The sequence below is a fragment of the Dipodomys ordii genome, unplaced genomic scaffold (genome assembly GCF_000151885.1).
Source record: "Dipodomys ordii isolate 6190 unplaced genomic scaffold, Dord_2.0 Scaffold90, whole genome shotgun sequence".
NCBI lineage: Eukaryota > Metazoa > Chordata > Mammalia > Rodentia > Heteromyidae > Dipodomys > Dipodomys ordii.
This window is the reverse complement of record NW_012267306.1, coordinates 2,917,302-2,945,037: the sequence shown is the minus strand read 5'-3', so window position 1 is coordinate 2,945,037 and position 27,736 is coordinate 2,917,302. Positions and strand designations below refer to the sequence as shown.

At 35.6% G+C, this 27,736-nt stretch overlaps 1 protein-coding gene across 2 annotated transcripts in view; it reads left to right on the top strand.

Moving 5' to 3' along the window:
• The window catches only part of Cdk14 (cyclin-dependent kinase 14), a 413,243-nt gene that overhangs the window by 3,394 nt on the left and 382,113 nt on the right, over positions 1 to 27,736 (top strand). Inside the window, exon 2 of one of the 2 annotated variants that reach the window (XM_013026092.1) lies at positions 9,632 to 9,726. The exons of the other annotated variant lie outside the window; for it this stretch is intronic. Within the exon in view, the coding sequence (XP_012881546.1) occupies positions 9,632 to 9,726 (95 nt within the window). The remainder of the gene's footprint in view (positions 1 to 9,631; positions 9,727 to 27,736) is intronic. 2 annotated transcript variants of the gene reach the window in all.

The window sequence follows — 27,736 nt, the reverse complement described above, 5'->3', positions numbered from 1 at the left end:
AGTTCCAAGTATATTTTAGATATGAGACCCTTGTCCGTTGTATGGCTAGTAAAGATCTTCTCCCAATCTGTGGGCTTTCTATTGATCTTGCTAGCTATCAGACCACAGACATTTTAAAGAAGTAGTATCAGAAAATGTGTGAGATTAAGCTTAGGGAAGCCTCAGGGTGGATGACTCCTCTAGAACCTTAAGGACCTCAAACTGCCATTAGATACCTAGTGGCAGATCTGTGAGTTATTCTTGGTATACTAGTGACAATTAGAGGGAGGCCTGGATGGGTCTTGTGTGTGAGTGAATACATATAGACTCTGGGAAGACCAGTGGTATTGGGTGAATAGTGGCCATTCTTGTGGGACATCCCTGAAGTGACAAATGGAAGCTCTTTCCTGCTTTGAATAGCAAATGCTGGGGCAAATTCTCTCATAGAGCAGGTTCTGTGGGCCCCGGAAAGACAAGATCCTGGCAGAAGTCTGGGAAGGAAACAGATATTAGATATAATTAGTGATTTACAGGATAGGAAACTAAAGGAATACATAAAATGAATTTTCCATAATGTTTCTGTTTCCAAGTATGTTTTTCTTACTTTTTAGCCTCATATACTTTATGTATAGCCTTTTAAATAATAATGAACTATGAAAATTTCCTGGTTTTAATTGTATTCATTATCTTATTGCTAATATTAGTATAATTTTATTCACAAGTAGAGTTCTAATCAGAATCATTAATTTGTTTCCCACCTCCTACCTCACCATGCTGCATTTGCAGTTCTCTATTGTTCTTGATTAATCTGCAAGCTTTAGCTAGGAGCTTCTGTTCACCATTTTCTAGGGTTTTTTATTTCTCTGACTTACTAGTTATCCTCTTTCTTATTTTTCTTTTGTGGAAGCACATTTTTCTGAGGAAAAATGGTTTAAAATTTTTTTCATACTTTGGATAGTCTGGCTGGGTATATGATCTAGTATAGAAAAAAATTCCTTAGCTTTTTTTTTTGGTCAACTGTGGGGCTTGAACTGTTTCACTCAAGGCAAGCACTCTACCACTTGAGCCATAGCGCCACTTCCCATTTTTTAGTGGTTAAGTGGAGATAAGAATCTCATGGACTTTATTGCCTGGGATGGCTTTGTACCATGATCCTCAGCCTCCTAAGTAGCTAGGATTACAGGCGTGAGCCACTGGTGTCCTGCTTCCTTAAAATTTTTAAGACCTTGTTTTGTTGTTTTGTTAGTTCTTATATTGTTGGAAACTCTAGACTGTTCTGATTTCCAGTTCTTTCTTTCACGATTATTTGCTTCCTTTCTTTGTGGAACCTCCTGAGACTTCCCTTTTTATTCTTGGTGCGGAACTGTATTTTGGTTAATAAATATGTCTTTTCAGAGTTTTATTTGTGCCAATTTTGAGGCTTGAATTCGGGACTTTCACATATTGCTTGGCTTTATTGTTGCCAGCTAGTTCTACGTAAGCTAGATTTTCTTTTTCTGTTGAATGGCGATAAGAGTCTTGAGGATTTATCTGGTTGAGAAATGCAGTGCTTAGGTCTCCATCTCTCAGGTAGCTATAATTATAGCTAGTGCACAGCTTTGTCTTTTCAATTTTAAAATTAATTTATTTTGCCTTCAAAAATTTTATTATTTAATTTCAACATCTATTTCAATAAACTTTTATATGAATGTTTAATAAAAATTATCTTTTTAATGCAATAAGTCATATATAATCTTCTAAGGATTTTAGGTTTTGATTGAAGAAATTTGGAAAACTTCTTTTCTTTTATACACTCTTTAAATTACCTCTCATTTTCTTTGAATTCCTTGGTTCTGTTTATTTGTTTTGGTCTCTGACTTACCTGTTGACAGTTTTGGCTCTAGATTATACCAATTGGAAAAAATTTTGGTTCTCAATTCATATTATGAGTAAAGTACTGTAAATTGATTGGAAGCTCTCTCTGGTGGCTTGTCAACTGGGCTTCAGGTTAGGAAATTTTAGTGAAGATGCTTATTACCTTTTGATCTTTTCCTTTTTGTCTGGATGGTTTTCCTTAAACAGATTTGTCCATCTGTTTTTTTTTTTTAAATATATAAGTCTAGCTGTCTTTATTTAGAGCTATACAAGATGCGTATCAAGCCTCTCAGTTTTCTATGGAGACTTTCTATGGTTTATTTTAATTTAGCATGACTCTTATTGTTGATACACCATTCTTAGTGTCTCAGTTCTTCAGAAAATAACCTCTGCTGGGATGGAATGTGAATGTGGTAGATCCCTGCCTGGGAGATTCTGGGGAAAAACACTTTCTTCTTAAACTCACCCCTCCTAACCATTTTTCTTTTAACCCACTTTGACTCTCAGCCTTGGATTATTTTTCTTTTTGTGGTGTTGGAGGTTCAATTTAGAGCCATGAACATACTTGGCAAGTATTCTATCTTTGAGCTACATTTCAGCTTCTCATTCTTGAGTGGTATATTTCAGTGGAGGGGGGGGCGTGGATGTTTAATAGATTTTGTTATGTTATTTTTATTTAATAGAATCAATGGATTGTTTCTATTTAATAAATTTAATTTATTTGTTTCAGGCTTTTTTTTTTGAGTCTTAGTTACAGCAGGGCTACTCTCTGGATACTGTCATTGACATGTTAATCTTTCAGTAGTCTTTCTTATCACTTTCTCCAACCCAGTAGCTGTAACTATTTGAAACACCATAGATGGACTTGCCTGTCTTGCTGGCCCAAGTCAGAGATGTGCTGTTACAAGCTGAGTTTAAACAGATCATATTTTCAGAAATTCATATTTAGGTTAAGTTTTTGTATACAGTTTATGAATTGCTTCAAACATGCCTCTTCTCATCACCATTAAAAGCTTATGTCCTATGATAGGCAGGCTTAACCTAGAGAGAGAAGAAGAAGATACAGACTTGGAAATGATAGTACCATTTTATTTTTCAGATGGTATGTTTGATGGTTTATATATGCATTTGACCCTATCTAAGGTCTAAGATACAGATACATACAGCATAAAAACATGTGCCCTTTGTCTTCCAAAGTCTGGCTTACTTCACTTAATATATTTTTCCCAGATCCATACATTTCCCTGCAAATGACATAATTATTCTTCCTCATGGATAAATAAAATTCCATTGTGTATATGAACAATATTTTCTTGATCAATTTGCCGGTTGAGCCTCATCAGGACTGTTGCCATACTTGGCTCTTGTTAATAGGGCTGCACTGTCATGAGTGCGGGTACCCTTATTACATCCTGACTTAACGTTTCTCAGATAAATACCCACAAGTGCTGCTAGATTCAATGGTAGTTCTATTTTTAGTTTTTGAGGAGTCTTCATACTGTCTTCCATAATGGTTGCACTGATTTACATGCCCACTACACAGTGTGTCAGAGTTGCTTTTTCTCTGAATCCACACCAGTGTTTGTTTTTGTTTGTATTCCATTTGTTTGTATTTTTGTTTATATTCCTTTCCAATTGGATGAGATGGATTCTCAGTGTTGTTTTAATTTGCATTTCCTTTATGGCCATGGATGTTGAACATTTTCAAGGACATTTTTATGGCCATATCATTGTGTCAATTCAGGAATGAGATTTCATTAAGTTGATGTCCTCATGTTCAGTATCTCTTTCATTTGGGTTGGAATTAAGATTTGATGAGCATATTCAACCAGGGATAGCAATGATAAATAGATTCTCTGTTCTGATCAATTTTGTTTGAATTCACATTTTGCCAGTTGTGATAGGATCTTATGTGAGATACATTATTTCCCCGGTTTGTGCATTTCTCACTTTTAAGTCAGGATAGTACTAGAACTTATGTCACATGTTATAGCACTTAACTATAGTACTATGTATGAAATAAGCCTGGTGCAGGGTAAGCCTTACATTTGTTGGTCGTTGTTATTGTATAAAGAATGAACTAGAGCTACTGAGATGCACGATGAAACACACAGATAACTGTTCAGCTGGAACATTATTCTCACTTTTCATTATCTATACCATTCTTTACCTCTGTTGGTTGATGGATCTCTGCACTTTTATTATGTTTTTGAGAAAATAGTATTAACATTATTTCATTAAACACTACGTTTCTTTGTAGTTAGCTTTTATTAGTAACTGCAGATTAGCCTTTTGCATTTCCAAGTCCCTAACGTCGTATCTTCAACTTGCATTCTAAGCAGGGAAGTGATTAAAAAAAGTTGTTTTCTATCCATTCATGCACCTGAATCAGAGTCAAAGATAACATATAGAGCTGACTACCTTATGGTTGTGTCTCTATTTAAATGTAATAATTTACTGTAGTTGCAACATAAAAAGTAACAAAAAACCTGAACTTTAATTATTGAACAAAATGGGACCTTTCCTTCTGAATTATTCTTAGTTTTGTTCATTTGATAGGAAGGGTTTTGTTATTGTTCGCTTTGAAGGCTTCATCTCTTTAAAGATTTTGCCTTTGGTTTCCTTATTTGTATGCATAGTAATTGCAAATCGTACTATTTCTATATACTTAAAATAGGAGACTTACTTTATAAAAAAACTCTCAAAGCCCAGGCTATCTTCTAGACATGGCTTATTATTTAGGACTTTTTTTTTATAGATCAGGATAATTTTTAGAAAAAATTGAATGTTTTAAAATTTTCCTTTGAAGCTGGCATGATTGATCTGTAAATTACAGTTTATTTCTATAGTGTCTACATATTCATTTCATAGGGCAAATATCTGTGTTTTACCACCAAATGTGACATAATATTAATTTTCTGCTATTGCAATGTTAATAGAATACCCTTTAACCATGGCAGTTAATGCATTTAAATCTATTTAGTAGATAAATAGACTATTGTGTGCCATTGGTGTCTTTTCTTACACATAAATGGGAGATTGCTTTTATAAGAATGAAATTCTCCTTGTTTTTAACATTCCCAATTCACTTTTTGATATATGTCTCATGGTAAATACACACACACACACACACACACACACACACACACAGACACAAATACATATATGGCATATGGCAGATTGTGAAATATACAGCACATAATTTTTAGGAAATTATTTTTACTTTTCTAGAAAAGAATATATTGGCCTCTATTCTCTTGCCGATTTTGCAGGTTGATGTCTTGTACTTTCTCTAAATATGTGTTAGCAGCTTATCTCCTGATAGAAATTAAGAGGTGATTTTCTACAGCTACTTTAAAAAAAAAAACCTTAAATTGGATTCATTCTTAAAGGAGCACAAAACCAAACACACAGACCTCTCATTCTGATTTTAAATAATTTAGAGTGGAACTGTGAACATAATATTTTCCCCATTGAAGATCATTTTATACTGAAGTTTAATTTAGTTTTTAAAATTTCCATTTACAACTTGGGCTCAGGAGGGTGATGGTAAAGTGTGACATTCGCAAGCTGTTTCCTGGAGATGAAAAATGCATGAGAACATAACCCACACAGTACTAGTCAGGCAATGCTGAGTGTAATTTTCCATTAAGTTTTACTTGATTCAACTTAATATATGGTTTGGGCCATTGGAGTTTCTTGAAGTAGAAGAAAATAAGTGGACCTAAATAAATATAATGCTTAGAACTCAGAGAATTAAGTTATTACATGGAAACTCATTAAATTCCTAGAAAAAAAACCTCATAATGTCTCAACCTTTCTTCCCTCCCGTACTTTCTATACAAAAAGTTGAAATTGCTCCATCTGCCTTTTATAGGCTAACTTAGGTATTTCCCAAATTCCTATGTTGAAATTCCGAACACCAACACTTAAGAAATGTATCCATAGTTGGAGAGAAGCTCTTTTAAAAGAGATGATTAAGTTAATTGAGGTCATTGGGATAGGCCCTTAATCCAATATAACGGATTTACCTGTAAAAAGAAGGACAAGAGGGATACAGATACTTTGAGGAGAGACCCTGTGAGGATACAGAGAGAAGGTTGCTGAGCAAAGATACAAGAGAAAGGGTTCAGGAGAAACCAAAACCATTTATTTCTTGACCTTGGACTTGTAGCTTCCAGAACTATGAGAAAATTATTGATTTGTTGTGGTGAAAGCTTCTCAATACATAGCATTTTGGCACATTTAGCTAATACGTGTGTGTGTGTGTGTGTGATATTTTCTTAAAATATTGTTAATGTTTTTATGTTTTTCTACTGTTTTTTTGTCTCATTCTGCATGACTAGTGGATTAAATATATATGGATTTTGCTTCAAGGAAAAATTTAACTGAAAGTCAATGTATGGTCTTTGACTAATTGGTCTTTCTGATGGAGATCCTGTTTATACATTTATATTAGAGTGGATGATCTTTAAAGTGTTACAGAGCTCTAGAAATTGTGATTTTTTTTTTGGGTCCCGTCGTGGAGCCTGAACCCTGGGCCTGGGCGCTGTCCCTCAGCTCTTCAGCTCAAGGCTAGCACTCTACCACTTGAGCCACAGCGCCACTTCCGGTATTTTTTCTTTTTGCTTATGTGGTGCTGAGGAATCGAACCCAGGGCCTCAGGCATGCAAGGCAAGCGCTCTACCACTGAGCCACCTTCCCAGCCCTAGAAATTGTGATTTTATTTATTTATCTTTTGTACGTTTTTATTGTAAAAATACGATACAGAGGATTGTAGTTACAGGATCAAGTGATTTTAAAAGGCAAGAGTTTTGTTTTTGTTTTGTATTTCATTAAAAATTAGCAACAAGCTAGGTACCAGTGGCTCACATTTATAATCCACTTGAAAGGCTGAGATCTAAGGATCAAGATTTGAAGCTAGTTCTGGAATGGGTCTCTGAGACTTTTTTCTCCAATTAACAACCAAATATCCATAAGTAGAACTGTGATTCAAGTGGTAGAGCACTAGCATTGAGCAAGGAAAAAATCAAAACAAAACAACCACAAGAAAACTTCAGGGACAACTCCTAGGCCCAGAGTTCAAGCCTGAGTATTGCCCCTCACTAATATAAAAAAAAATAAGTAAAATAAAAAGTTAGCATAAAATTTAGGATGAAGTTAAATTTGTTAGCTATATGTTCATGCTGTAGGAAGGGGTTGCTAGTCTTAGAATATGAATTTGGTAGTATTTGATTTAATTCAAGTATTTGTATAATTTAGTAATTAGTATTTACATATTAGTAGAAGTTCCTCTTAGTAGAAATTCCTGTTGCATTTTTGCTTCATATTTTGTGAATATTTTTCATTCTTTGTATTAATGCCTACCTGCTACGCTTTTCTAATTGTATTTAAAAGTCTAAATCATGTTACTTTTTTATGGCCTAGACATACATATTTATACTATCCTTCATATGTTGATTTGGCGGGTCTTAAAACATCATGTCCTAATTGCCACATGTTTAATTAAGCATTTTCAATTTTTATTTTCTTTCTAATTTATGAGACTTAACTTTTGTTTTCCTTTTTATGATTTCAAAATTTTATTTGGCATTATAAAATATGCAACATGAACATATTGACTGCCACCCAATTTTTTTCCTATTGTATCATGATAAGATGAATTATAGTCATGTAGCCAGAATACCAAAGGCAGTATGTATTTATTGTGTGTAGTTTTAATGTCTAATCTTACCGTGTCTTACTCAGATAAAGTAATTTTCAATTTTTTGATAAATTTTGTGGTCTTATGTATGGTTAATTAAAAATTAATATTAGATATCCTTGATCATATAAGTATACATTAATATTTATATTAGATTAAAATATAATTAAAATGCAAACATATAGATTCCCAAATTATTGGTATCTGCTTGCCCTGCAGGTGTCTGAGCAGTCTTTCTGTATTCAGTTTTTCCTGTGGATTGGTGGATAGTTTCTCATTTTATTGCTACCTACAGTTGTTTCATATATTTCAAAGCTAATTATTAGACTTTAACTAGCTTATTATTAAAATTCTCTATTTTAATATTGATGTTACTAAATTAATCTATGTCTTGATTTGTGCATTCTGACTTGTCTCCCATCAACACTACTGGAATGGGTCATTAAAATTCATTGACTATATGTTCTTACTCCTTTATTTGAAGTTTATATTTTTGTTTTAGTTTTTTCTGTTGTCATTAGCACATTGTCAATTTTTCGTTTTTTTCAATATGAGAGCTTTTCTATTACTAGGTGAATGCGATTCCTTTATGCTCTTTATAATCACTGACAGGTTGAATTTGCTTTTCTTTTTACTTGATAATATTTTATCTGCCATGATCTGCTATTAAGACCTCTTAACCTCACACTCCTTATCTTCTTTCTTTTTTGAATTTGTACTCTATTCGTTTTCTCCTCAGTTTATTTGAGGTTTGTGTACCTCATTTTATCATAACCTAGTGACCATGTGTTGGGAGTTAAGAAGCATACTAAAATTTGTTCATTTGGAATTAATTAATATCTTCAATCTATTCTGATTAAGAAATCTCATCATGATATTGTTTCTTTTTCCCTGCTGTTCTTACATTCCTAAAATTCCATTGCTCCAACTGAGTCTTATATTGACACAATATGAACCTTTATGTTTAGGTTTTCTCCCCCTGTGGGTGATACAATTTCACTGTTTCCATATTTCTTTGAGAGACTGAATATGGTGTTACTGATATAAAATAATTTTTCTTTCAGTGTTGCAAATAATACATTTTATAGCCATTGTTAATTTAAAAAAATGATGCAGTCTCTTCATTAAACTTTCTGGGAGAATTTTGTTCAAACATTGAGCCTATGCTTTTTTTTAGTCACATAATTACATAATTTATTTATTTTTTGTACTTTTGTATTGTAAAAATGCTATTCAGAGGGGTTACAGTTACATGAGCAAGGTAATGAGTACATTTCCTATTGAACATTGTTGCCTCCTCCTTTGTTTTCCCCTACCATCCCTTTCCTCCCACCTCCACAACTAAAGCCCTCCCCCCCATGCACCGAAGTTGTAATTTGTTTTCAACATAGTGTTTTGAATATCTCATTGTTATAGTGGGTCAACCTGTAGCCTTATTTAAGCACTTTGTTTTTTCCCTTTCCCTCTCAGAATTAGAGAAGTGTATATACAAGATGCAGGGCACCAACATCAAATACAGTGAAAATAGGGGTTATACTGTGGGGGAGGAACATACAAAGCAACAACAAAATCACATATCATTTTTATATAATTTCAACCATGACATTTCTTCTGCTCATCTCTCCCCAACAATTTACAAAATGGAAAAGCTGTTCTAAGATCATTGAATGGCTAAACCTATGTAGTATGCTGGATGCAATTTACATGCCCTTACTTTGTAAGGTTATATAGTAATATGTTCTAATATATTTATTTTTTTAAAAGGGCAGTTTATAAAACAATATGTATAGTGTAATATCATCTCTAAAGAAAAGCAATCACCAGTTAAAAAAAAAAGCACCAGAAGATGAAATACTAAAATATTTACAGTGTGATTCTTTAAGTAGATTATGGGTAAATTTAATTCTACATGTGCTTGTTGGCATGTTTTAAGATCTGTACTGTGTTTACTATGTTGTTTGACAAAATAGTATATCAGAAAAATGTTATTTAACAAATGATAGAATCTCAGCAAAAATTCTCAGCAAAATCAGGACGTTCATTGTAAATTAATTTAATACAGTCTGTTTTGCTTTCCCTCTGTTTCATTTTTAGCCAACAAGTCCCAAGTTTGGCAAAGCTGACTCATATGAAAAACTGGAAAAACTAGGGGAAGGATCTTATGCTACAGTCTACAAAGGGAAAAGCAAGTAAGTTCATTTTTTTTGTAATATTCAATATTTAAAATGTGTGCTATCTTAATACTAAATATTCACATTTTAATTATTGTCATTTAGTCTTAATAGGCTTTTCTGCTGTTTAGTTTTCTCAAACATTTATAAAAACCAGTGGAATTACTTTTACATGCCAGCAAAGACTTTTGCAGGATTGTCTAATTTAGTTTCTGTTTTACTCCTACCCCCAACTTTGTTTATTTTATCTATCAGTGAGTTTGGAAGCCTCTAATGAGAATTCATTTCCAGGCGAATGATGTAGTTATTTGCTCTTGGAGATTTAGTCTTGAGAATAAGAGTAATGGTTTGATAAAAACCAATGTAGTATTGTCCTGATATCTTTTATAAGTTGAGCTTATACTCCATCTTTCAAAAAAGTCACTTAGTTAAAAAGCAGCTGCAAACTTCCCCTCTTCTCCGTCGTACCTTCCTGCTTTGGCATCATTCTGCATGTTCTTTCATCACCATTGCTTAAAAAACCCCTGTAATCCATGAGTACAATAGCTCTGGACATTGATAGTTTTTACTCCAGCAGGTCTAAATTTATCTTGTCAGCATTTCTCAAGTAGTTTCAAGTCTGCTGGTCACATGTAGGATTCAATTTCCTCCAGTGGAGATGAAAGTCTCTGCCCACTCACTTGCTTTAAGAAATGACAGGTTGCCTGGATTTGGTTGCTTTAAAGTGCCAAGGTCGGGATGAAGAACAGCAGCCCCAGTATGTGTGCTGCGCTTGACTTGAGAGCTGAATTAGTTTGATGTGGATCCAACATGCTTCATAATTTAAAGAGCCAGTTCAGTGTTGGGGCCCTTTTCTGCCAGTGATGTGTGTGTATGTATGTGTGTGTGTGTGTGTGTGTGTGTGTGTGTGTTAATGTTACAGGTGACAAGAGATAACTAAGATGTGGCCCTAGGGAAACTTAGTCTTGTAAGGAGATGGTGCATGCATAGAAATAATTCTGTCTAAATTGGATTGTTGGATATGCTCTGCAAACTAGAATGTATTAAGAAAGACCTACATAAAATGATAAAAGTCTATATAAACAGAAAGGAAAGGTGACGTTGACTACATTATTTTAAATCTGTTCTCTGCATTGGTGGCTGAATGCAGAAGCCAAAGTCTCATATGCCTATAAATTATTTCTCTATTGCCTGTCCTTGTGGCGGCCTTGGCATGGCTTTCCCTCTCTTGACGTAGCCCTGGGACTATACATGATGAGATTTTCATGTTGGGCTATTGGACTAAATTTGTTAAACCCCTGAGGACAGTATAGTAAAAGTGGACAGATTTGTTTTGTTTTTGTACAAATTTTGATTGTATTGGAGTATTGTATAGGAGTTTTGGAGTTTTAAAATGGAATTGGCTTTAAGCGATATAATTAGGTACATCAGTAGTTCGCTTATCTATAGGTGCCCATGAAATCCTGAGTGTTGTGGAGTAACAGCTAAAGTCACTAGCCACCCACCAGAGAAGAGATACAGGGATCCATGTTCTCTGTGCAGTGGCATCTGCTGGCAGCACACCTCCCCCTCCCCCATACTTGGGTAAAGCGAGGAGCCTTTGCTCTCCCTAACTGAATCTAAGGGAATGTGAGACTAGTTGCTTCTCAGCATTGTGTGCCTTTTCAAGGAAGAACAATGTGCTCTTTGTTGTGTCTCTGAAATTGGAGTATGGGGCTTATTCCATCTAAGTCATCCCCCAGATGGTCCTGATCACTGGTCAGATACTCCGCTTATCTTAAGTTTCTGGTGAGGTGAAGCTGCCAAACCTTGCTCCTGGAGGAGCCTGCTAAGCTGCTAAAGAGAAGCCTGCCCACACTGGTTTGTGCCAGCAGTAAATTGTTATCTCAGAGGTCAATAAGAACAATAGAGGAATTTGCTCACTTTATGTAACAGGAGATTTATGTGATTGAAACTGCCAATCTTCTTTTAGCATTTCATTCTGCCAATTTGTGCTGAATAATTGAACTTGAATTAAATGACCTCATAAATTGAGAGACTAGCCAAGCCCAGACTGAAATATACTAAATACATTTCAAAGAGCTCTTCAAAGCCCCAGGAGAAATAGGGGAAAGAAATGCTGTTAATTAAAACAAGCAGCAGCAAGAAGAAAGGCAATAACAGTTAACCACCTTTCCAGAATATGTGAGATTAAAGATATGGCTCCTACTGCTTGCCCGGAAGGTCAGCTCCATTGAAACACTATCAGGAGGAGTTGGAAGAATTCTGAAAGTCAGAAATTCCCAAGTGGAAAACACTAGTTCATTGAAGTTTCAATCTTAAACTATTGGTACCTACGTTGTTATACTGACTTCCGGTGTCCCAAGAGGTCACCTGTTCACTTTGGGTGAAAGAGAGACAAACCTGATTATTTTATAAGCTTTGCTGTAAGATGTTTTGAGGCTTACTCTATTCCTCATTTGGTCCACACTGATGTCTTTTGGACTTAAGATCCATTGGCTTAAGCTTATTGTGGAATCTCTTATCAAAGATCAAGTCTATGAGCATGTTATTAGTTATGGGATATTAAATTGTGTTTTGTTATACTACAAGCAATGTTACTTTGTACTGTTATGTACAAAAATGACATTACAATGTGCAAGAGAAGAAACTGGATTTTTTATATTTATTTTTATTGTAAAGGTGATGTATGGAAGGGCTATAGTTTACATAACTCAGGTAATAAGTATATTTCTTTTTGAACAGTATCACCTCTTCCTTCATTTTCTCTCAGATTTTTCCCCCCAGCCCTCCTTCACCACAGTTGTATAGTTCATTTTCAACATAGTCTCTAGTGAGTATCATTGCTGCATGTGTTCACTCTTTATCCCTCCACTTTTTAAAAATAGTAGCTAATGGAGTAAATGAGGTTTGTTGAGTGGGATTTTCAGATCTGTGTTACTGTATTTAGGTACAATTTGAAAAAGTAGGGTTCTTAGCCATGTTTAGTCCAAAGAAGATTATAGCCTGTCCACTAACATCTGCTGATTTTACTTTTTTAAACCTTTAAAGTCTACTCAAATTGCAGCTTCAATCCTGACTTTCTTAGGAAGAAGAATGCAGGCAGTAGAGTCTTGTTCATTGGTACAGCTGTTTTCATTTAGCTTGCACCAGATAAAACAATGCCCAATCTTTTTGACAAGTGGCAGTGAGGTTCTTGTTTAAGAAAGAAGTATGATTTCAATTATTAGACTAAATTATACTGGAATAACTTTCCTATTAGACAGTGTTTACATGTTTTGGCCATTGTTAAATCACTTTCATTGTCAAGGTTCTTTGATCATTGGATTAGCAAACTTCAGAACAACAAACAGTGCTATTTGTTGTCATCAGCAAATATTGAGGTGTCAGTATCATCACAAACTATTTTTTCTTATGCTTATTTTTTATTGCCATCAATTAGTTGTATATATGGGATTAATTTGAACTAGTCCATTTATGTATACAATGCTTCTGGTTCATAATCTCTCCTCTAGTACTCTCTTACTTTGCAAAGCAGTCTCATCAAGTGGATTGTTCCATTTTCACATGTTTATAAAGTATTTTGTCTACAATCACCTTCCATTTACCTTCCCGGTTATCTTCCCTTCCCACTAATGCATACACCCAGACAAGAAATATTTCAACTTCCTAATATTCTTTTGTGTGTGTGTGTGTGTGTGTTGATTGTTTAAAGGGGTTTTGTCATGGTGTCTCACACAAAATGCACTTACCATACCTTAGTCATACTGATCAACACACACATACATGCATACTTGATCCTGTGTGTGATTACACATACATTTTAGGCTTAACATTCATATATGAGAGAAAACATGTCCTTTGTCCTTCGGAGCCTGGTTTACTTTACCTAATATAATGGTTTCTGGATCTATCCCTTCCCTGTCAATGATGTAATTTCATTTTTAGGTTGAGTAATTTTCTGTTGTCTTCAGAACTCTTTTTGAAGGAGTTAGTGTGGTAATTTTTAATTGCAGAAATGGTTAAAACAAAACTCAGGGTTTTAAAAATCACTCTTCTATAGTTGAAGTAACTTTTGAAGGAAGTTAGGAGAAGGATATGTTGAGATTGGTTTTAAGTTTAACCACACTTATATTCCTGAGTTGCTTCATCATTATTATTCTTATACTTTAAATTTGGGTGCATGTAAGTAGCAGTTCTCAACTACAGATTTTATTCACCAGAATATAGTTACTGGTGTCTGCAGACAGTTTTTTGTTTTTCACAGCTTGGTAGGTGCTGATGGTGTTACTGACATCTAGGGAGTAGAGGCCAAGGTTGCTGCAAAAGTAACATACCAGTCTCCTACAACAAAGAACCAGTTGATCTAAAATGTCAGCAGTGCTAAGATTGATAAACTTTGGTCTAAACAAGGAAAGCATAGAGGTCGTGTCTACTTAAAAGGCCACATTTATTCTGGGATGTTTACAAAGTCTGTACTGTACTCTGTATACTTGGTCAGGTAATACATAGTGATGCAAAAAGCTGACCAATTCCTTTCATTGTAGAGCCTATCATCTAATAGAAGAAGCAGAAATTAATCAAATCAAATTAATTTAATTAACCAAATCATCTGTAATTGCAAGTATTATGAAAGAAAAGAGAAGTATAAGAGTGGTAGATTATGTGTATTTGCATAAAAAGAAGAGGTTAATACTTTAGGTAAATAGATAGCTAGGAAGACAGAATATTTATGCTTAGATCTGAAGGAGTTGTTGCCACCAACCAGGTAAAAAGGTGGCTTGGGTGATAAAGAGCTTGTTGTGAGATAGGGCAAGCAGAAAGAGCTGAGGCATGGATTGTGAGGATGGATTGTGTGGAGAAGAGGGACACGAGTTGAGTTTTGAGAAGTTTGTAGGACCTTAACACTATATTGTATATTGCTGCAAATGAATCCCACTAGAAGAGACTTAGAACAACTATTATTCATTTTGCTCATGAATCTGCAGTTGGAAAAGGGGTAGGCAAGAAAATTCATTTTTGCTTAAAGTGATAGCATTGCATACAGCTTGAATATGAAGGACCCACTACAAAAGTTCCCTGACATTATTACAAGTCAGTACTGGTTCTTCATATCAGCTGGATTTCCTAAGACTATGATGACTATTTCTTCGAGTAAGCATTCCAATACATAGTAAATGAGACTTTTGGCTTTATCTCTAGCAGGTGACCTTGGAAATTCTGAATGTTGCCCTTACAGACTATCTTAGACAATTAGAGCAGGTTTAGCCACTATTCTGATCTCTAGAGAGACCAAGGCATTCAGGTGAACATAGCCCAAATCTACTTTCCGGGAGAACAAGCACTGTAGCTCTAAAAGGGAGGTGATACTTAAGTGGTAATCTTGATAAATTGCTGGGTGTGCATGTTTAAGCATGAGAACTTCTGGAGGCCAGTCTTGGGGCTTCACCTCCAAGAACCTATTACATTCTCATAGGAGAGATCCTGCCAGATCCATGTGGTTTGGGCATGGAAATGAGTAAATAATAAAAAAAATATTCTCAGTGCACAAAGGCCTATTCTCCAGAGCCTTATCCTAGATGAACAATGGAAATTTCCTCTGTTTTATTCTCTGTAGTCTTCCTATCTCACCTAAATGGATCAGTAGTAGCCAGAGTCAAGGAAATATATGGGAAACACTGCATCCAGGGAAGAAAATAGATGTAAAAGGATAAAGTGCCATGCAACTAGAGAGGTACTTACTTGTAAGGGTCATATCCCTAGGATGCAAGCCTTCTAAAGGAGTTTAGTTTTGTTCAGGAGGCTTTAGATACTCACAGGGCAGTGGATCTTTTTTTGGGGGGGGGGTCCAGTCGTGGGGCCTGAATGCTGTCCCTCAGCTTTTCTGCTCAAGGCTAGCGCTCTACCACTTGAGCCACAGCACCACTTCCGGCTTTTTTTCTTTTGCTTATGTGGTGCTGAGGAATCGAACCCAGGGCCTCATGCATGCAAGGCAAGTGCTCTACCACTGAACCACCTTCCCAGCCCGGGCAGTGGATCTTGATAGTTGTAGTATACCACTATACTCAAAGGCCTCCAGTATGATAACAGTGGGTTTTGGTTGGAAGAGCTACTTTCTTTGAGGAGGAATCTCAAATTCAAAAGAAGATAAGAACAAAACACCAGAGAAAATACTGTAGTCTCTTATACCTTGAACTGTAGCACCGTGTAAAAATAGCCCAATTCTTAGGTAGATAAATCTTAAGTACTTATGTGGTTGGCTTTCAACCAAAGGTCATAAAACATTCCAAAGAAGAAAAAAAACATAAAAGACTAGTCACTACAGCTATTCTCTTATATAAGACAGATGTTGGGATTAATAATCATGTGAAACAACTATGATTAGTATGTTAAGGGCTCTTGTGGAAAAAAGGGACAATATGCAAGGAAATATGTGTTTCAAGAGCAGATAGAAACTCACAGAATCAAAGGAAACAGCTAGAAACAAAACATGTATTTTAACAGAAATGAAAAAATACCTTTGATATACCCAGTAGCAGACTCAGTGTAGCTGTATGAATTAGTGAACTTGAAGGTAGGTCAATAAAATATTAGCAAACTAAAGAAGGAAGGGAAGTGGGGAGGGGGAATCTGGGAACTGTGGGGAAAATATCAAAAAGTTTGATAAAGGGGCTGGGAAGGTGGCTCAGTGGTAGAGTGCTTTGCCTTGCATGTATGAGCCCTGGGTTTGATTCCTCAGCACCACATAAGCAGAAAGAGCCGGAAGTGGTGCTTTGGATCAAGTGGTAGAGCACTAGCCATGAGCTGAAGAGCTGAGGGACAGTGCCCAGGCCGAGTTCAGGCCCCACGACCGACCAAAAAAAAAATTCGATAGACATATTGAAATACCAGAAAAAGTATGGAGAAGTACTTGAAATAATATGAGCAGATACATTTACAAAATTAATAACCAATATCATTCTCAGATTTATCAAGCTCAGAACATCAAATATGGCAGACATATGCACACATATACACCAAACACAGAAAACTAAAATTTGAAAGGAGCTAGAGGAAAAAAATAACATGCTTGTAGAGAAACTTCCATACAAGGATCATATCAGGCTTCTTATCAGACATTTCATAAGGAAAAAGAGTGGGGTGGGGTGAAATTAAACAAATCGTTTAAATAGGGATACAGGTGGATCCATTGCAACAATGAGAAGTACAAGTGGTTATGTGGAAAAACGAACTTTACAAGTTTGGTGGGGGAGGAGGATTGGGTGGGGGGGGGAAGAGGGGAGGATGGGAAGGGTTGGGAAGGGGAAACAAAGGAGGAGGCTGTAATGCTTGATAAGAAATGTACTCATTATCTTGCCCATGTGATTGTAACCCCTCTGTACAGTATTTTCACAATAAAAAAGAAATAAAGCCTCTACTAAGTTAGAATTATGTATCCAGTAAAGTTATCCTTTGAAAGTGAAGAAGTAGTAAGAACTTTCTAAGACCAACAATGATGAAGGAGTTCTTCACGAGTAGCCAGGTCCTTCAGGAAACATTAAAAGACATTCTCTATGCAGAATGAATATGTCAAAATCTTCAATTTTTAAAAAAAAAGAAGTGGATTAGACAGGACTAAATCAAGATTAAAATCTTTAATAGTTTTTTTAGTTGATCTAAACACAAACTGCTTATGAAAATTAATTATAGCAACAATTTATTATAAGGAAAATAAATGAAAACAGTATTACAGAGGGTGAGAGGTTGGAATTGAGAGTATGCTACTATAAGGCATATATATATACATTTATGTGTATGTTTATATATATACATAATATATATGTATATATATACACATATATAAATACACTATATGTATATATGTATACTATATGTATATATACATGCATCAATACATATTATATATGTGTGTATATGCAATACATAAACATATATATGCACAATGGATTATTGTCTAACCATAAAGAAGAGTAGAAACATATTTTAAAGCCTCACATGAATGTAGATTTTATTCTCCTAGTTTGTGTGTGTGTGTGTGTATGTGTGCGTGTGTGTGTGTGTGTGTGTGTGAGTGTCTGTGTGTGTATGTGTGCTGGTCCTGGGGCTTATACTCAGTGCTTAGGTACTGTCTCTGAATTTTTTTGCTTAAGGCTAGTGCTCTATTACTTGAGCCACAGCTTGACTTCTAGGTTTGTGTTGGTTAATGGGAAATAAGAGTAATGAACTTTACTGCTTGTGCTAGCTTTAAACTGTGATTCTCAGATCTCAGCCTCCTGAATAGCAAGAACTAGAGGTTATTCTAGTTTTCCTCAATTCTTTGTTCTTCCCTTTACATGGGGTGTTTAGTCTTTTCTGAGCACTCTTTTTAGATTAACCTTACTAATTTTAAAAGATATGTTCTCTGGGAGAATAAGGATGTAGTATAAGTTGCTTTGTATTGTCTTGTGTAGAAAGGAACTTTATTTCCTCTGTGTGTGTGTGTGTGTGTGTGTGTAAGAGAGAGAGAGAGAGAGAGGAGAGAGAGAGAGAAAGATGAAGAGAGAGAGAGAGAAGCTGGCTTTGAATGGGATATTTCTGCCTCAGTTTCCTGAGTGCCGAGTGGTAGGTGTGGACCAGTTGTTAAGTGTTTAATTTTACTGAAATACTGCTTCTATTTGGGTGGCAATATATTCCATATATAATTCTTTAAATAAAATATCTTGCCAGATCCCCAAATTAAAGTATTTTGAATATCCAGAACCATCGATTTCATTGATTCTATGAAGGTATTGTGACTAGTTTGTGAATATGATTGTAAATTTCTGCAATGAAGATTTGTCAATTAATTAAAAAGAGTTTCAGGACAGGTTAATGAGCTTGGGGTACAACACTTGGGGATCAGACTTCATCATTTTTGTGAACTAGCTACTGATCAGTGTAAAATTCAAAAGACTTGCCTGATTCCTTGGCTTCTTGTAACTTAAATGAAAGGCTCAAAGCAATTTGAGATAGTTTACATGGTGGACATCTGAAACAAGAGTTAATAAGTAAGCTGGGGCTTGGATGGAAATCAGTGCTATTGAAGTTCAAAGTAAACATAATGACACATCTGTGAGTTTCAGTCAAATGATTACATTCTATTAGTTTGACTCACACAAATGGTATATATTATGCCATTAGGCAGATTAACAGAGAGATATCACATATGTGAAGAGTTTAGTATTAAAAATATAAAAGTTAATCTAGTAAGGGGTTGTTTTGTTGACACTGGATGTTGGAAAGATTTTAAAGTGTATGGTTGGCACTTCTCTTAAATATGCTGGGTTTGCTAGACAAATTCAGCATTAAGGTCTGATTTGTGGCTTCATCATGAAGCACTGAAGAGTAATATTTGCTTTTCTGAGTAGAATCTGAAAATTAAAAAAATTATATGAGCTCATTGGTTTTGAGTCAGTAAATATCTGACCTTGAAAAGTCTCCGACAGAAAGGAAATTATTTAAAGACGACCAACATAGTTTTCATTTTTAATGATTGCTTCCCAGGGTAATACTTTCTCCTTTCTTTCTAGAGTTCCAAGAAAATATTCTCCTGAATAAACAAATTCTTTGAAAATTCAAGAGTATTATGTCTCCAGTTCAGAATAGTCTCTTTGGGAACTACAGTGTGTTCAACTATCTCTGTTTCCTAGGTTTAAACTAGCAATCCTATAGATTTGTAAGTATTGTTTGAGCTGAGGGAAAATTGTAAACATTAGGCATTTGGGTAATAGTTTAAAGCCCTGTTGTAATCCAGGGGGGAATAAGATAGAAGTTGTACCTAATTGGTCTGAAGAGTAGACAAGAGAATGAATTCTAAAGTAGCTTAGCAGTCAGTTCAGGTATTGACAGACAAGAAAAAGCCCCAGAGGAAGCAAAAGAGGAACCACAGGCTTTTGTTGTGTGTCCGATCAAATCTCTCAGGAAGAACAGGAAAATTGAGATATTGAGAAACTAAGTAAGTAGTGTTACAAATGAGGCCCATTGGGATCCCAGAGGAAGCTGAACTCTTAATGAGAAGTAAATAGCCTATGCAGTGACACTCTTTTCTTTTCTTTTTTTGAAAAAACAATTTTTTAAATCTCTTGTTCTTGGAGGGTTTCATTGCTACATTGTATAGAGTGGAAGATACCTGGGACTGTGCCCACAGTAAAATGTGGCAGATTATTGAATTAAAAATTGTATGTATGTTCTTTCTGAATAAAATAGGAAGGATAAAATAACTGAACAAAGCCAAGTGCTGATGGCTCATGCCTGTAATCCTAGCTACTCAGGAGGTTGAGATCTGAGGATCACAGTGCAAAGCCAGCCGGGGCAGGAAAGTCCTTGAGACTTTTATCTCCAATTAACCACCAGAAAACCAGAAGTGGTGCTGTGACTCAAGTGGTAGAGTGCTTACCTTGAGCTGAAGAGCTCAGGGATATCACCCAGGCTCAGAGTTCAAGCCCCATGACTGACAAAAACAAACAAACAAAAAACCAAACTAAAACAAAAAAAAACTGAGCAGCAATATTGAGAGTTAAAAAAAGGGAGAAACAATGGGATGCGGATTGCTGAGAAAGGAAGTTGAGAGGAAGGGAAGGAGGAGAGGAGAGGGGAAAAGAATAGATAGTGGGTAGATAGTGATGACAAATATTCAGAAAATCAGACCAGATGCATTCTGAGACAAAGTTATGATGTTTTGCAATGAAGAAGCTTTTCTTCATTGCACACTGAGAACAATGGAGGATATTCTTTGAAGAGGATCACAATGGTTCAATAGCTATGTCCATATGACCATATTAAATGATGCTTATCAAAATGAACTCCAAGAAATGGAAACAAGAGGTTTGTTCATTATACTGTTTGTGGTTATTTCTTTTTTTCTTTCTTTTTCCCACCTGTGGTTTACTCTGTTGTCATTGTTTTTGATTCGCTACTGTTTGTCTTGTATATAAGTTTATCTGATTTGGGGAAGGGAAGGGGAAACACAGATACAGTGGGACAAAGGGTGAACCAATGCAACAGTGATACCCACTAGACACTATATTGGAAATGAACTTTACAACTTGTGGAGGAGGGAAGGAGAGGAGGGAAAGTGGGAGGGAAAGAGGAAGGGAGTAACAATGTTTGACAAGAAATGTACCATTACCTTATTTATGAAACAAAAATCCCTCTATACATGTACATCACCTTTAATAAAATTTAAATTAAAAAAAGAAGGTTTTTCTTAAATATGTTTAGTGGACTAGTGGGATAGTGTCTCTAGGGATATGAAAAAAATAAGAGCTGGAGTTTTAATTAAGTAGTTACATCATGAAAGTCTATTTAGAATATTGCCTGTTCTTTCTGGTTCCACATTGTGATTTTTAAAATTAATACTTATTTTTGTAAAACCCTTTTGATATTACTTTTCTTTTTGTAATTGAAAGTGGTGAAAAAGGCAATATTTATTGAGTATTTTTAAGCCCTGAAAAATAGTAATAGAATTGGCTTTATATAATTGCTATATATAATTATTATATATATTTGTGAACTTACTATTTGGACTATTGCTACATGTATAGTACATAGTTTGTTAATGTTAGCTGTTATTTTTACATTAGAGTAATCCTGGAAAAGATTTGAAATAAGCCAGTTTGTCTCACTTTAAGATTAAATAAAAACAAAAATAGAAACCCTAATGGTCAAGATATATTACATGTACTATGTTGGTGCCTACTTGAATTAGGTTAACTCACTGTTTCCTTTTTATTCTATTAATTAGATTTTTTGGGGAAAGAATATTCCATTTTGCTTCCACCCTCTCATCTGGACCTCTGCCTCGATTTCATGACACTCGTTTCATTACCTTTTCATTCGTTGCCAAATGAGTATATGGCAAGCCCAACTTGTGCCCTGCCAGCAACATTATAACCCTTAATACTTTTCACAAATGAAGATGCACTGGTGTGATTCTGTGAGCTATGCCTTGAAATTATTTCTTTCAAATATTTTTTGACAAAGCAGACACCCAGAACTATTTAACTCCACCTGAAGTTTATCCCTAACCTTTGCTCTGAATATAGTTAGCTATTATTAAAAAGACGAAACATGAGGAGAAAATTATTCTCTGTATCTGTTGTATCCTTTGAAACTCTTCTATAGTTTTTGTTCTCAGTTTTAGATACTTTTCTGTTTTTAACCTAAGTAGAAATATAGTTTGTAGTCTGTAGGTTGGGTGATGGACTTAGGTCCATACACTTGATTAATAATATATATGCACTGAAAACTTATTCTCCACTTCTCATTTGTCAATTTACATCTATTAGAAATGAGTAAACCTTTCTTTTTTTCTCCTCAGTATCCTGTATAATCCAGTCATAGGTTTCTTCCAAATCCTTCAAAATTATTGAGTACTTGTAGCATACTGATTGGATATGTTTCTCACAGATGAGTTCATGTATTTTCTCACTTTCTTAAATTCAAAATATGTTAGCCAGCCCAGTGGTCTGGATTTTTAAGATCATGATAAAACAAAGAAAATGATTCATATACTTTCTTTATTTTTAGCTTTAATCAGATCTACAATTTATTTGTTGACTTTCATGATTTTTTTTTTTTTCTGATCCTGGGGCTTGAACTCAGGGCCTGGGATTCTTTGGCTTAAGGCTTCTCTTCTACCATTTGAGTCACAGCATCACTTCTGGCTTTTTCTGAATAGCTTATTGGAGATAAGAGTCTCATGGCCTTTCATGCCCAGACTAGCTTCGAACTCTGATTCTCAGATCTTAACTTCTTGAGTAGCTAGGCTTACAGGCATGAGCCACCTGCACCCAGCCAAGACTTTTGTGATTAAAATATTTTTAAGTAGTTGTGCTACGGAGTTTCAGTCCAGCATGTCATTTTATGAGTATAACGCATCTTGATCAATATCACCCCTTCCATCATTCTCACCCATCTGAAATCTTTCTTTTTTTTTTTTTTTTAGTACTGGTGTTTGAACTCAGAACTTTGTACTTGCTAAGCAGATGCTGTGCTATTTGAGCACCTCTTCTAGTCCAATTTTATGTTGTCCATTTTCAAGATAGGACTTTATTTCACATCTGGGCAGGCCTAGACAGCAGTCCTCCTATTTGTGCTTCCTTTTGTCTCTGGGATGAAAAACATGTGGAACTACACCCAGACATTGTAATCCTCCCACCACACACACAGTTTAGGTGCCATTGGGCACACGTTGAGTGAGATGGAATCTTCTGAACTTTTAAACATAGGCTGGCTTCTAACTGTGGTTCCTTGATTTCCACATCTCAAGCATGTAGAATTACATATAGTCTTTAGCCATGTTATCTGTTTAGCCACCTACTCTTTTTCAAAATAAAGAAGAAAGATAATCTTATGTGTTGTAATCAAAGTTGTTTCTCTGCCATTGGTACAGGACATTTTTTTAAATTTAAATATTTTTATTCCCATTAAGTAGCTGTACAAAGGAGTTGCCATTCAGTAAAGCAGTTTATGAATACAAATATATCTTGATCAGTGTCACTTTTTTCAACATTCTTACCCATCCCTTTCCACCTACCTTTTCTCTTCTGAGTTTGTAAGATATACATTGAATTTTTGACTGCATTCATCCTGTTTGCTTTTTCTTAATTCTTCTACATTCCTCTCCTTGACCCCACTCCACCCCTTTCAAGTACCCATTTCCTGGTATTTATATTGTTGAACTATGGACTTTGTCTTTCTAGGGAGTTATACTGCTGAGTTTTCCCCTGAATCTTCCTTACTTCAGTTAAGTGTACATTTATGTACACTTCTGCACCACCCAAGGTATTTACTTATATATCTTTACAAATGATGCAATATCATTGTTTCTGATAGATGAATCAAATTCCATTTTCTTTTCTTTCTTTCTTTCTTCTTTTTTTTGGGGGAGGTCAGTTGTGGGGCCTGAACTCTGGGCCTAGGTGCTGTCCCTCAGCTATTCAGCTTAAGGCTAGCGCTCTACCACTTGAGCCACAGCACGATTTCTGGCTTTTTCTGCTTATGTGGTGCTGAGAAATCTAACCCAGGGCCTCATGCGTGCAAGGCAAGCACTCTCCCACTGAACCACCTTCCCAGTCCCAGATTCCATTTTCTTGATCCATTCATCCACTGAGGGGCATCTGGGTTGATTTCATATCTTGGCTATGGTGAGTAGAGCTCCAATGAATGTGGTTGTTGTGCAGGTGACCTACTGTATCCTAGTTTGTAACATTTAGGATGAATGATCTGGAGTGGGATTGCTGTGTCATAGGGTAATTCTATGTTCAGTTTTTTGAGGAACTTCCATACTGCTTTACAGAGTGTGTATTAGGATACCATTTTGCCCACATCCACATCAGCATTCTTTGTATTCTTGATGATTGAAATTCTAGGTGGGAAATAAGTTTTATAATATGTACTTTTAATGGTAATTTGTATTGCTGCATTCCATTTTTAACAAAAAGGGAATAAGTAAATATTATAATATAGGAAAAAAAGTAGGCAGTAATTAGAAACAAAGATCTTTGTCATCCAATATTTGACTTAGAAATATTTAAATATCTTATGTTCATTTTAGCTCATTTACATATATACTACTCAAATTTTTAGACTCTTTGTAAGGTAAAATATTGCTTGAGCTAAACAGGATCTATCTATCTATCTATCTATCTGTCTGTCTGTCTGTCTGTCTGTCTGTCTGTCTGTCTATCTATCTATGGTTGTATAATCGAGGGATTCCTCAGGATGACAACTGAGGGTTGCCAGTTGGTATCACATGGAAGAGTGTTGTGGCGACTATATTCATTGCACATTTTGGATTAAAATTGAGCAAATTGCTCATTGCTTTTGAGTATGTTGTCCCTGAGTGCATGGACTTCTCCTTTAACATTCATTATCACCTTAAGTGAAAATGTGCCCGAGTGCTTTCTGTTAGTGATTCTGAGAGTTGACACATGAAGAAAGAGAGACATTTGGGAAAGCTGACTTTTGTGACTTCTTAATTACATACACTGTTCTGTGAACCTGTCCTCTATAGTTATTTGCTGTTTTATTCCTCAGTTGAGATAGTTGACTTCATTTGTTTCATTCATTTATTGAAGCTACACTGCATGAAAACAGTTAGTACAAGGAAAAGCTGTACAGCATGTTTTGTTGTTCTTTATTTTTTCTCAAAAGGGATATGTTATGTTGTCTCACATGAAAGGAACTTAGATTTCTTATTACAGGCTAAATTTGGTAGTAGAGGCTTAACTGTACTGAGTAGCATTTTGTTGAAAGCCTTGTCAGTTTTCTTCCTATTGTCACACTAAGCCTAGCAAAATATTTAGCTCTGTAGAAAAGAGATGCAAGTATCCTGGTTGATGATGATGAATACATAGGTATTTGGAAAGTTCTTGAAGTAGAACAGGTGTGCTTAACCCATTATATATTTAGATGTCCTTGTTGTAATAATAAAGATGCATCATCATGTATTTTATAGTATATCTTACATTTAAGCCAGGCACAGGTGGCTCACATTTGTAATCCTAGCTGCACAGGAGGCTAAGATCTAAGAAGTGAAGTTAGAAGCCAGATTTTAAAGACAAATCACAGAGATTGATATCTCCAGTTAGCCAGCAGAAAGCTGGAAAGGAGGGTATAACTCAAATGTTAGACCACCAGCCACGAGCAGGTTTAATTCCTGACAGAAACATGTATGTTTCACTTCTTTAGATGACAAATTTAAAAAATATATTTTATTGTTATTGTAGAGGTGATGTGCATTACCTAAGTCAGCTAATGAGTAATTTCTTTTTGAACCATGTTGCCCCTTCTCTCTTGCTCTCTCCGAGATTTCCCCTTTCCCCACCCACAAGTTGTATAGTTCATTTTCCACAGTGTCTAGTATCACTGCTGTTTGTCTTCACTCTTTGTCCCACCCTTTCTGTACCCCTCTTACCCTCCAAAAGACAAATAAACTAATGAACAAGACAAAAGGAAATGACAACAAAAACATCTACGACAATTTTTAATGTTAGCTTTGGTTCTCATTTATTTCCATTCAAAGCTCTAGACTAATTTCAGACAGACACAGACACAGATATGCACAACTTGTTTCTTTTCTCTAGGTTTTCTATGCATTTACCTCCCCACTTCTCTCCACTGTTGTTTGTGATAGTGTCCTTCATATAAAGAGAATCTTATCTCTCCCTTAAATGTATATTTAATTCCATCATTAAGACTTAACTCAGTCACACCCAAGCCATGAAACTTTGCAGATATGAGACAATACGTCTATTGACCTAACTTTGTTCATCCTTTCTAAGCTCTTGTCTTCACTAGGCCTTGAACTTGGTCCCAATCCTTGCCAAGATAAACCACTTTTAGCAAGAATCCTGGAAGGTCACTGTATATGCTCTCCACCCCTTACCCAGCATCTAACCGTCTTGCCTGCCCTTTCAATTATTCTGTTAGGTCAGGTTAGCCCTTCGTGCCTCCTTTTAGTACTTTTTCATTGACTAATTCCTGGAGAAAGAGCCAATCTATCCCCCTTTATAACAGTATTGGGGTCCAGGCCAAATGCATAACAAGAGACTGACAGATGGTTTTTGGGATAGGAATTTGTAGGCAGGATATAAGAAGTTTTTTTTTTTTTTGTTTGTTTGTTTTTACTGGTGCTTTCTTTTTTCTTTCTTTTCTTCTCTTCTTCTTTTGGCTAGTTTTAGGTCTGAACTCAGAGCCTTTGATTACTAAGGAAGTTCTTTCTTAAGTTGCCCACTTACAGGTATCAGTTCTTCTAAGTTCATGTAGATGGTTTTAAAGAGTAAAATCTGCTGGCATATTCATCACGGACATGATATGATTATTGTTATCTATCATGGCATCTGGAATACTCCATTAGGCTAAATTCTAGCCAGGCCATCTTAGGAAACAATGTGCCTCATAAGCCTGCCTCCATGTGACTATTTCCCCAATCAGTCCATGGCTGCTTTGTTAGCAAAGTTGTCTTTGTCAATAAACCAAAATGGATAGGACTTATTAAATTTCATGAAAGACAGATGTTCTAAGGTCATTTTCCTTAAATGGAAAAGGTAAATATGTTGGACTTAAGCATTCATAGGTTCTTGCCTTAGCCTTCCCAGTAAAAGAATACAGGACCATATAGTCATGCACCAAGTAAACAATCAATCATGAAATTTCTGTAGGAAACTATTTTTGGAAAAGTGTCTGCCTATAAAAAGAATCCTGTAGAAGCTATATGGACCTAGGTTGAAGAGTTTACCTCTAAATCCTGGGATTATTGTTGATTTAAATTTTACCTGTATTGCGCAAGTACACTACTAGAAACCTAGAACAATATTATGATTAGGATATGACTTGTGAATGCTATTATAAAATATATTGTTTTATTTTGAGTTTCATAATAAATGATGAAAAACAATGTTTGATTAGCCAGGTCTGAAAAGTGGACCTCTAGTGATGATGATTTAGAACCACTTATTGAACTACTTCGTATTTCATTTTCCTTGTAAAGTGAAGTAATAGTATCTACTACACAGAGATGAAATAGGTAATAAATGAGACAATGTTAAAAGAGTCCTTGTCCTAGGACCTGTCATAATGCCTGAACAGTAGTTTTCACCATCAGTGATACTTTAAAGCCTGTCTGTCTGTTTGTATGTCTGTTTGTCTGTCTGTGTCTATCATCTTTTCATATTTCTCTCTTTGTTTTTCTGCTCTTGTTTCCTTTTTTTCTAAACACTCTTTTCCTGTCTCCCTCTCTAATTTCTTTTCTGATTTTCCTCCCTCCTTCCTTCTTTCTTCTCCCTTTTTAGTTTACAGTCATAGCTCTTTCTCATACCCAATGTCAGTAATTTTTTTTTTTTTTTTTGTCGGTCATGGGGTTTGAACTCTGGGCCTGGGCGCTGTCCCTCAGCTCTTCAGCTCAAGGCGAGCGCTCTACCACTTGAGCCACAGCGCCACTTCCGGTTTTCTGGTGGTTTATTGGAGATAGGAGTCTCACGGTCTCTCCTGCCCGGGCTGGCTTTGA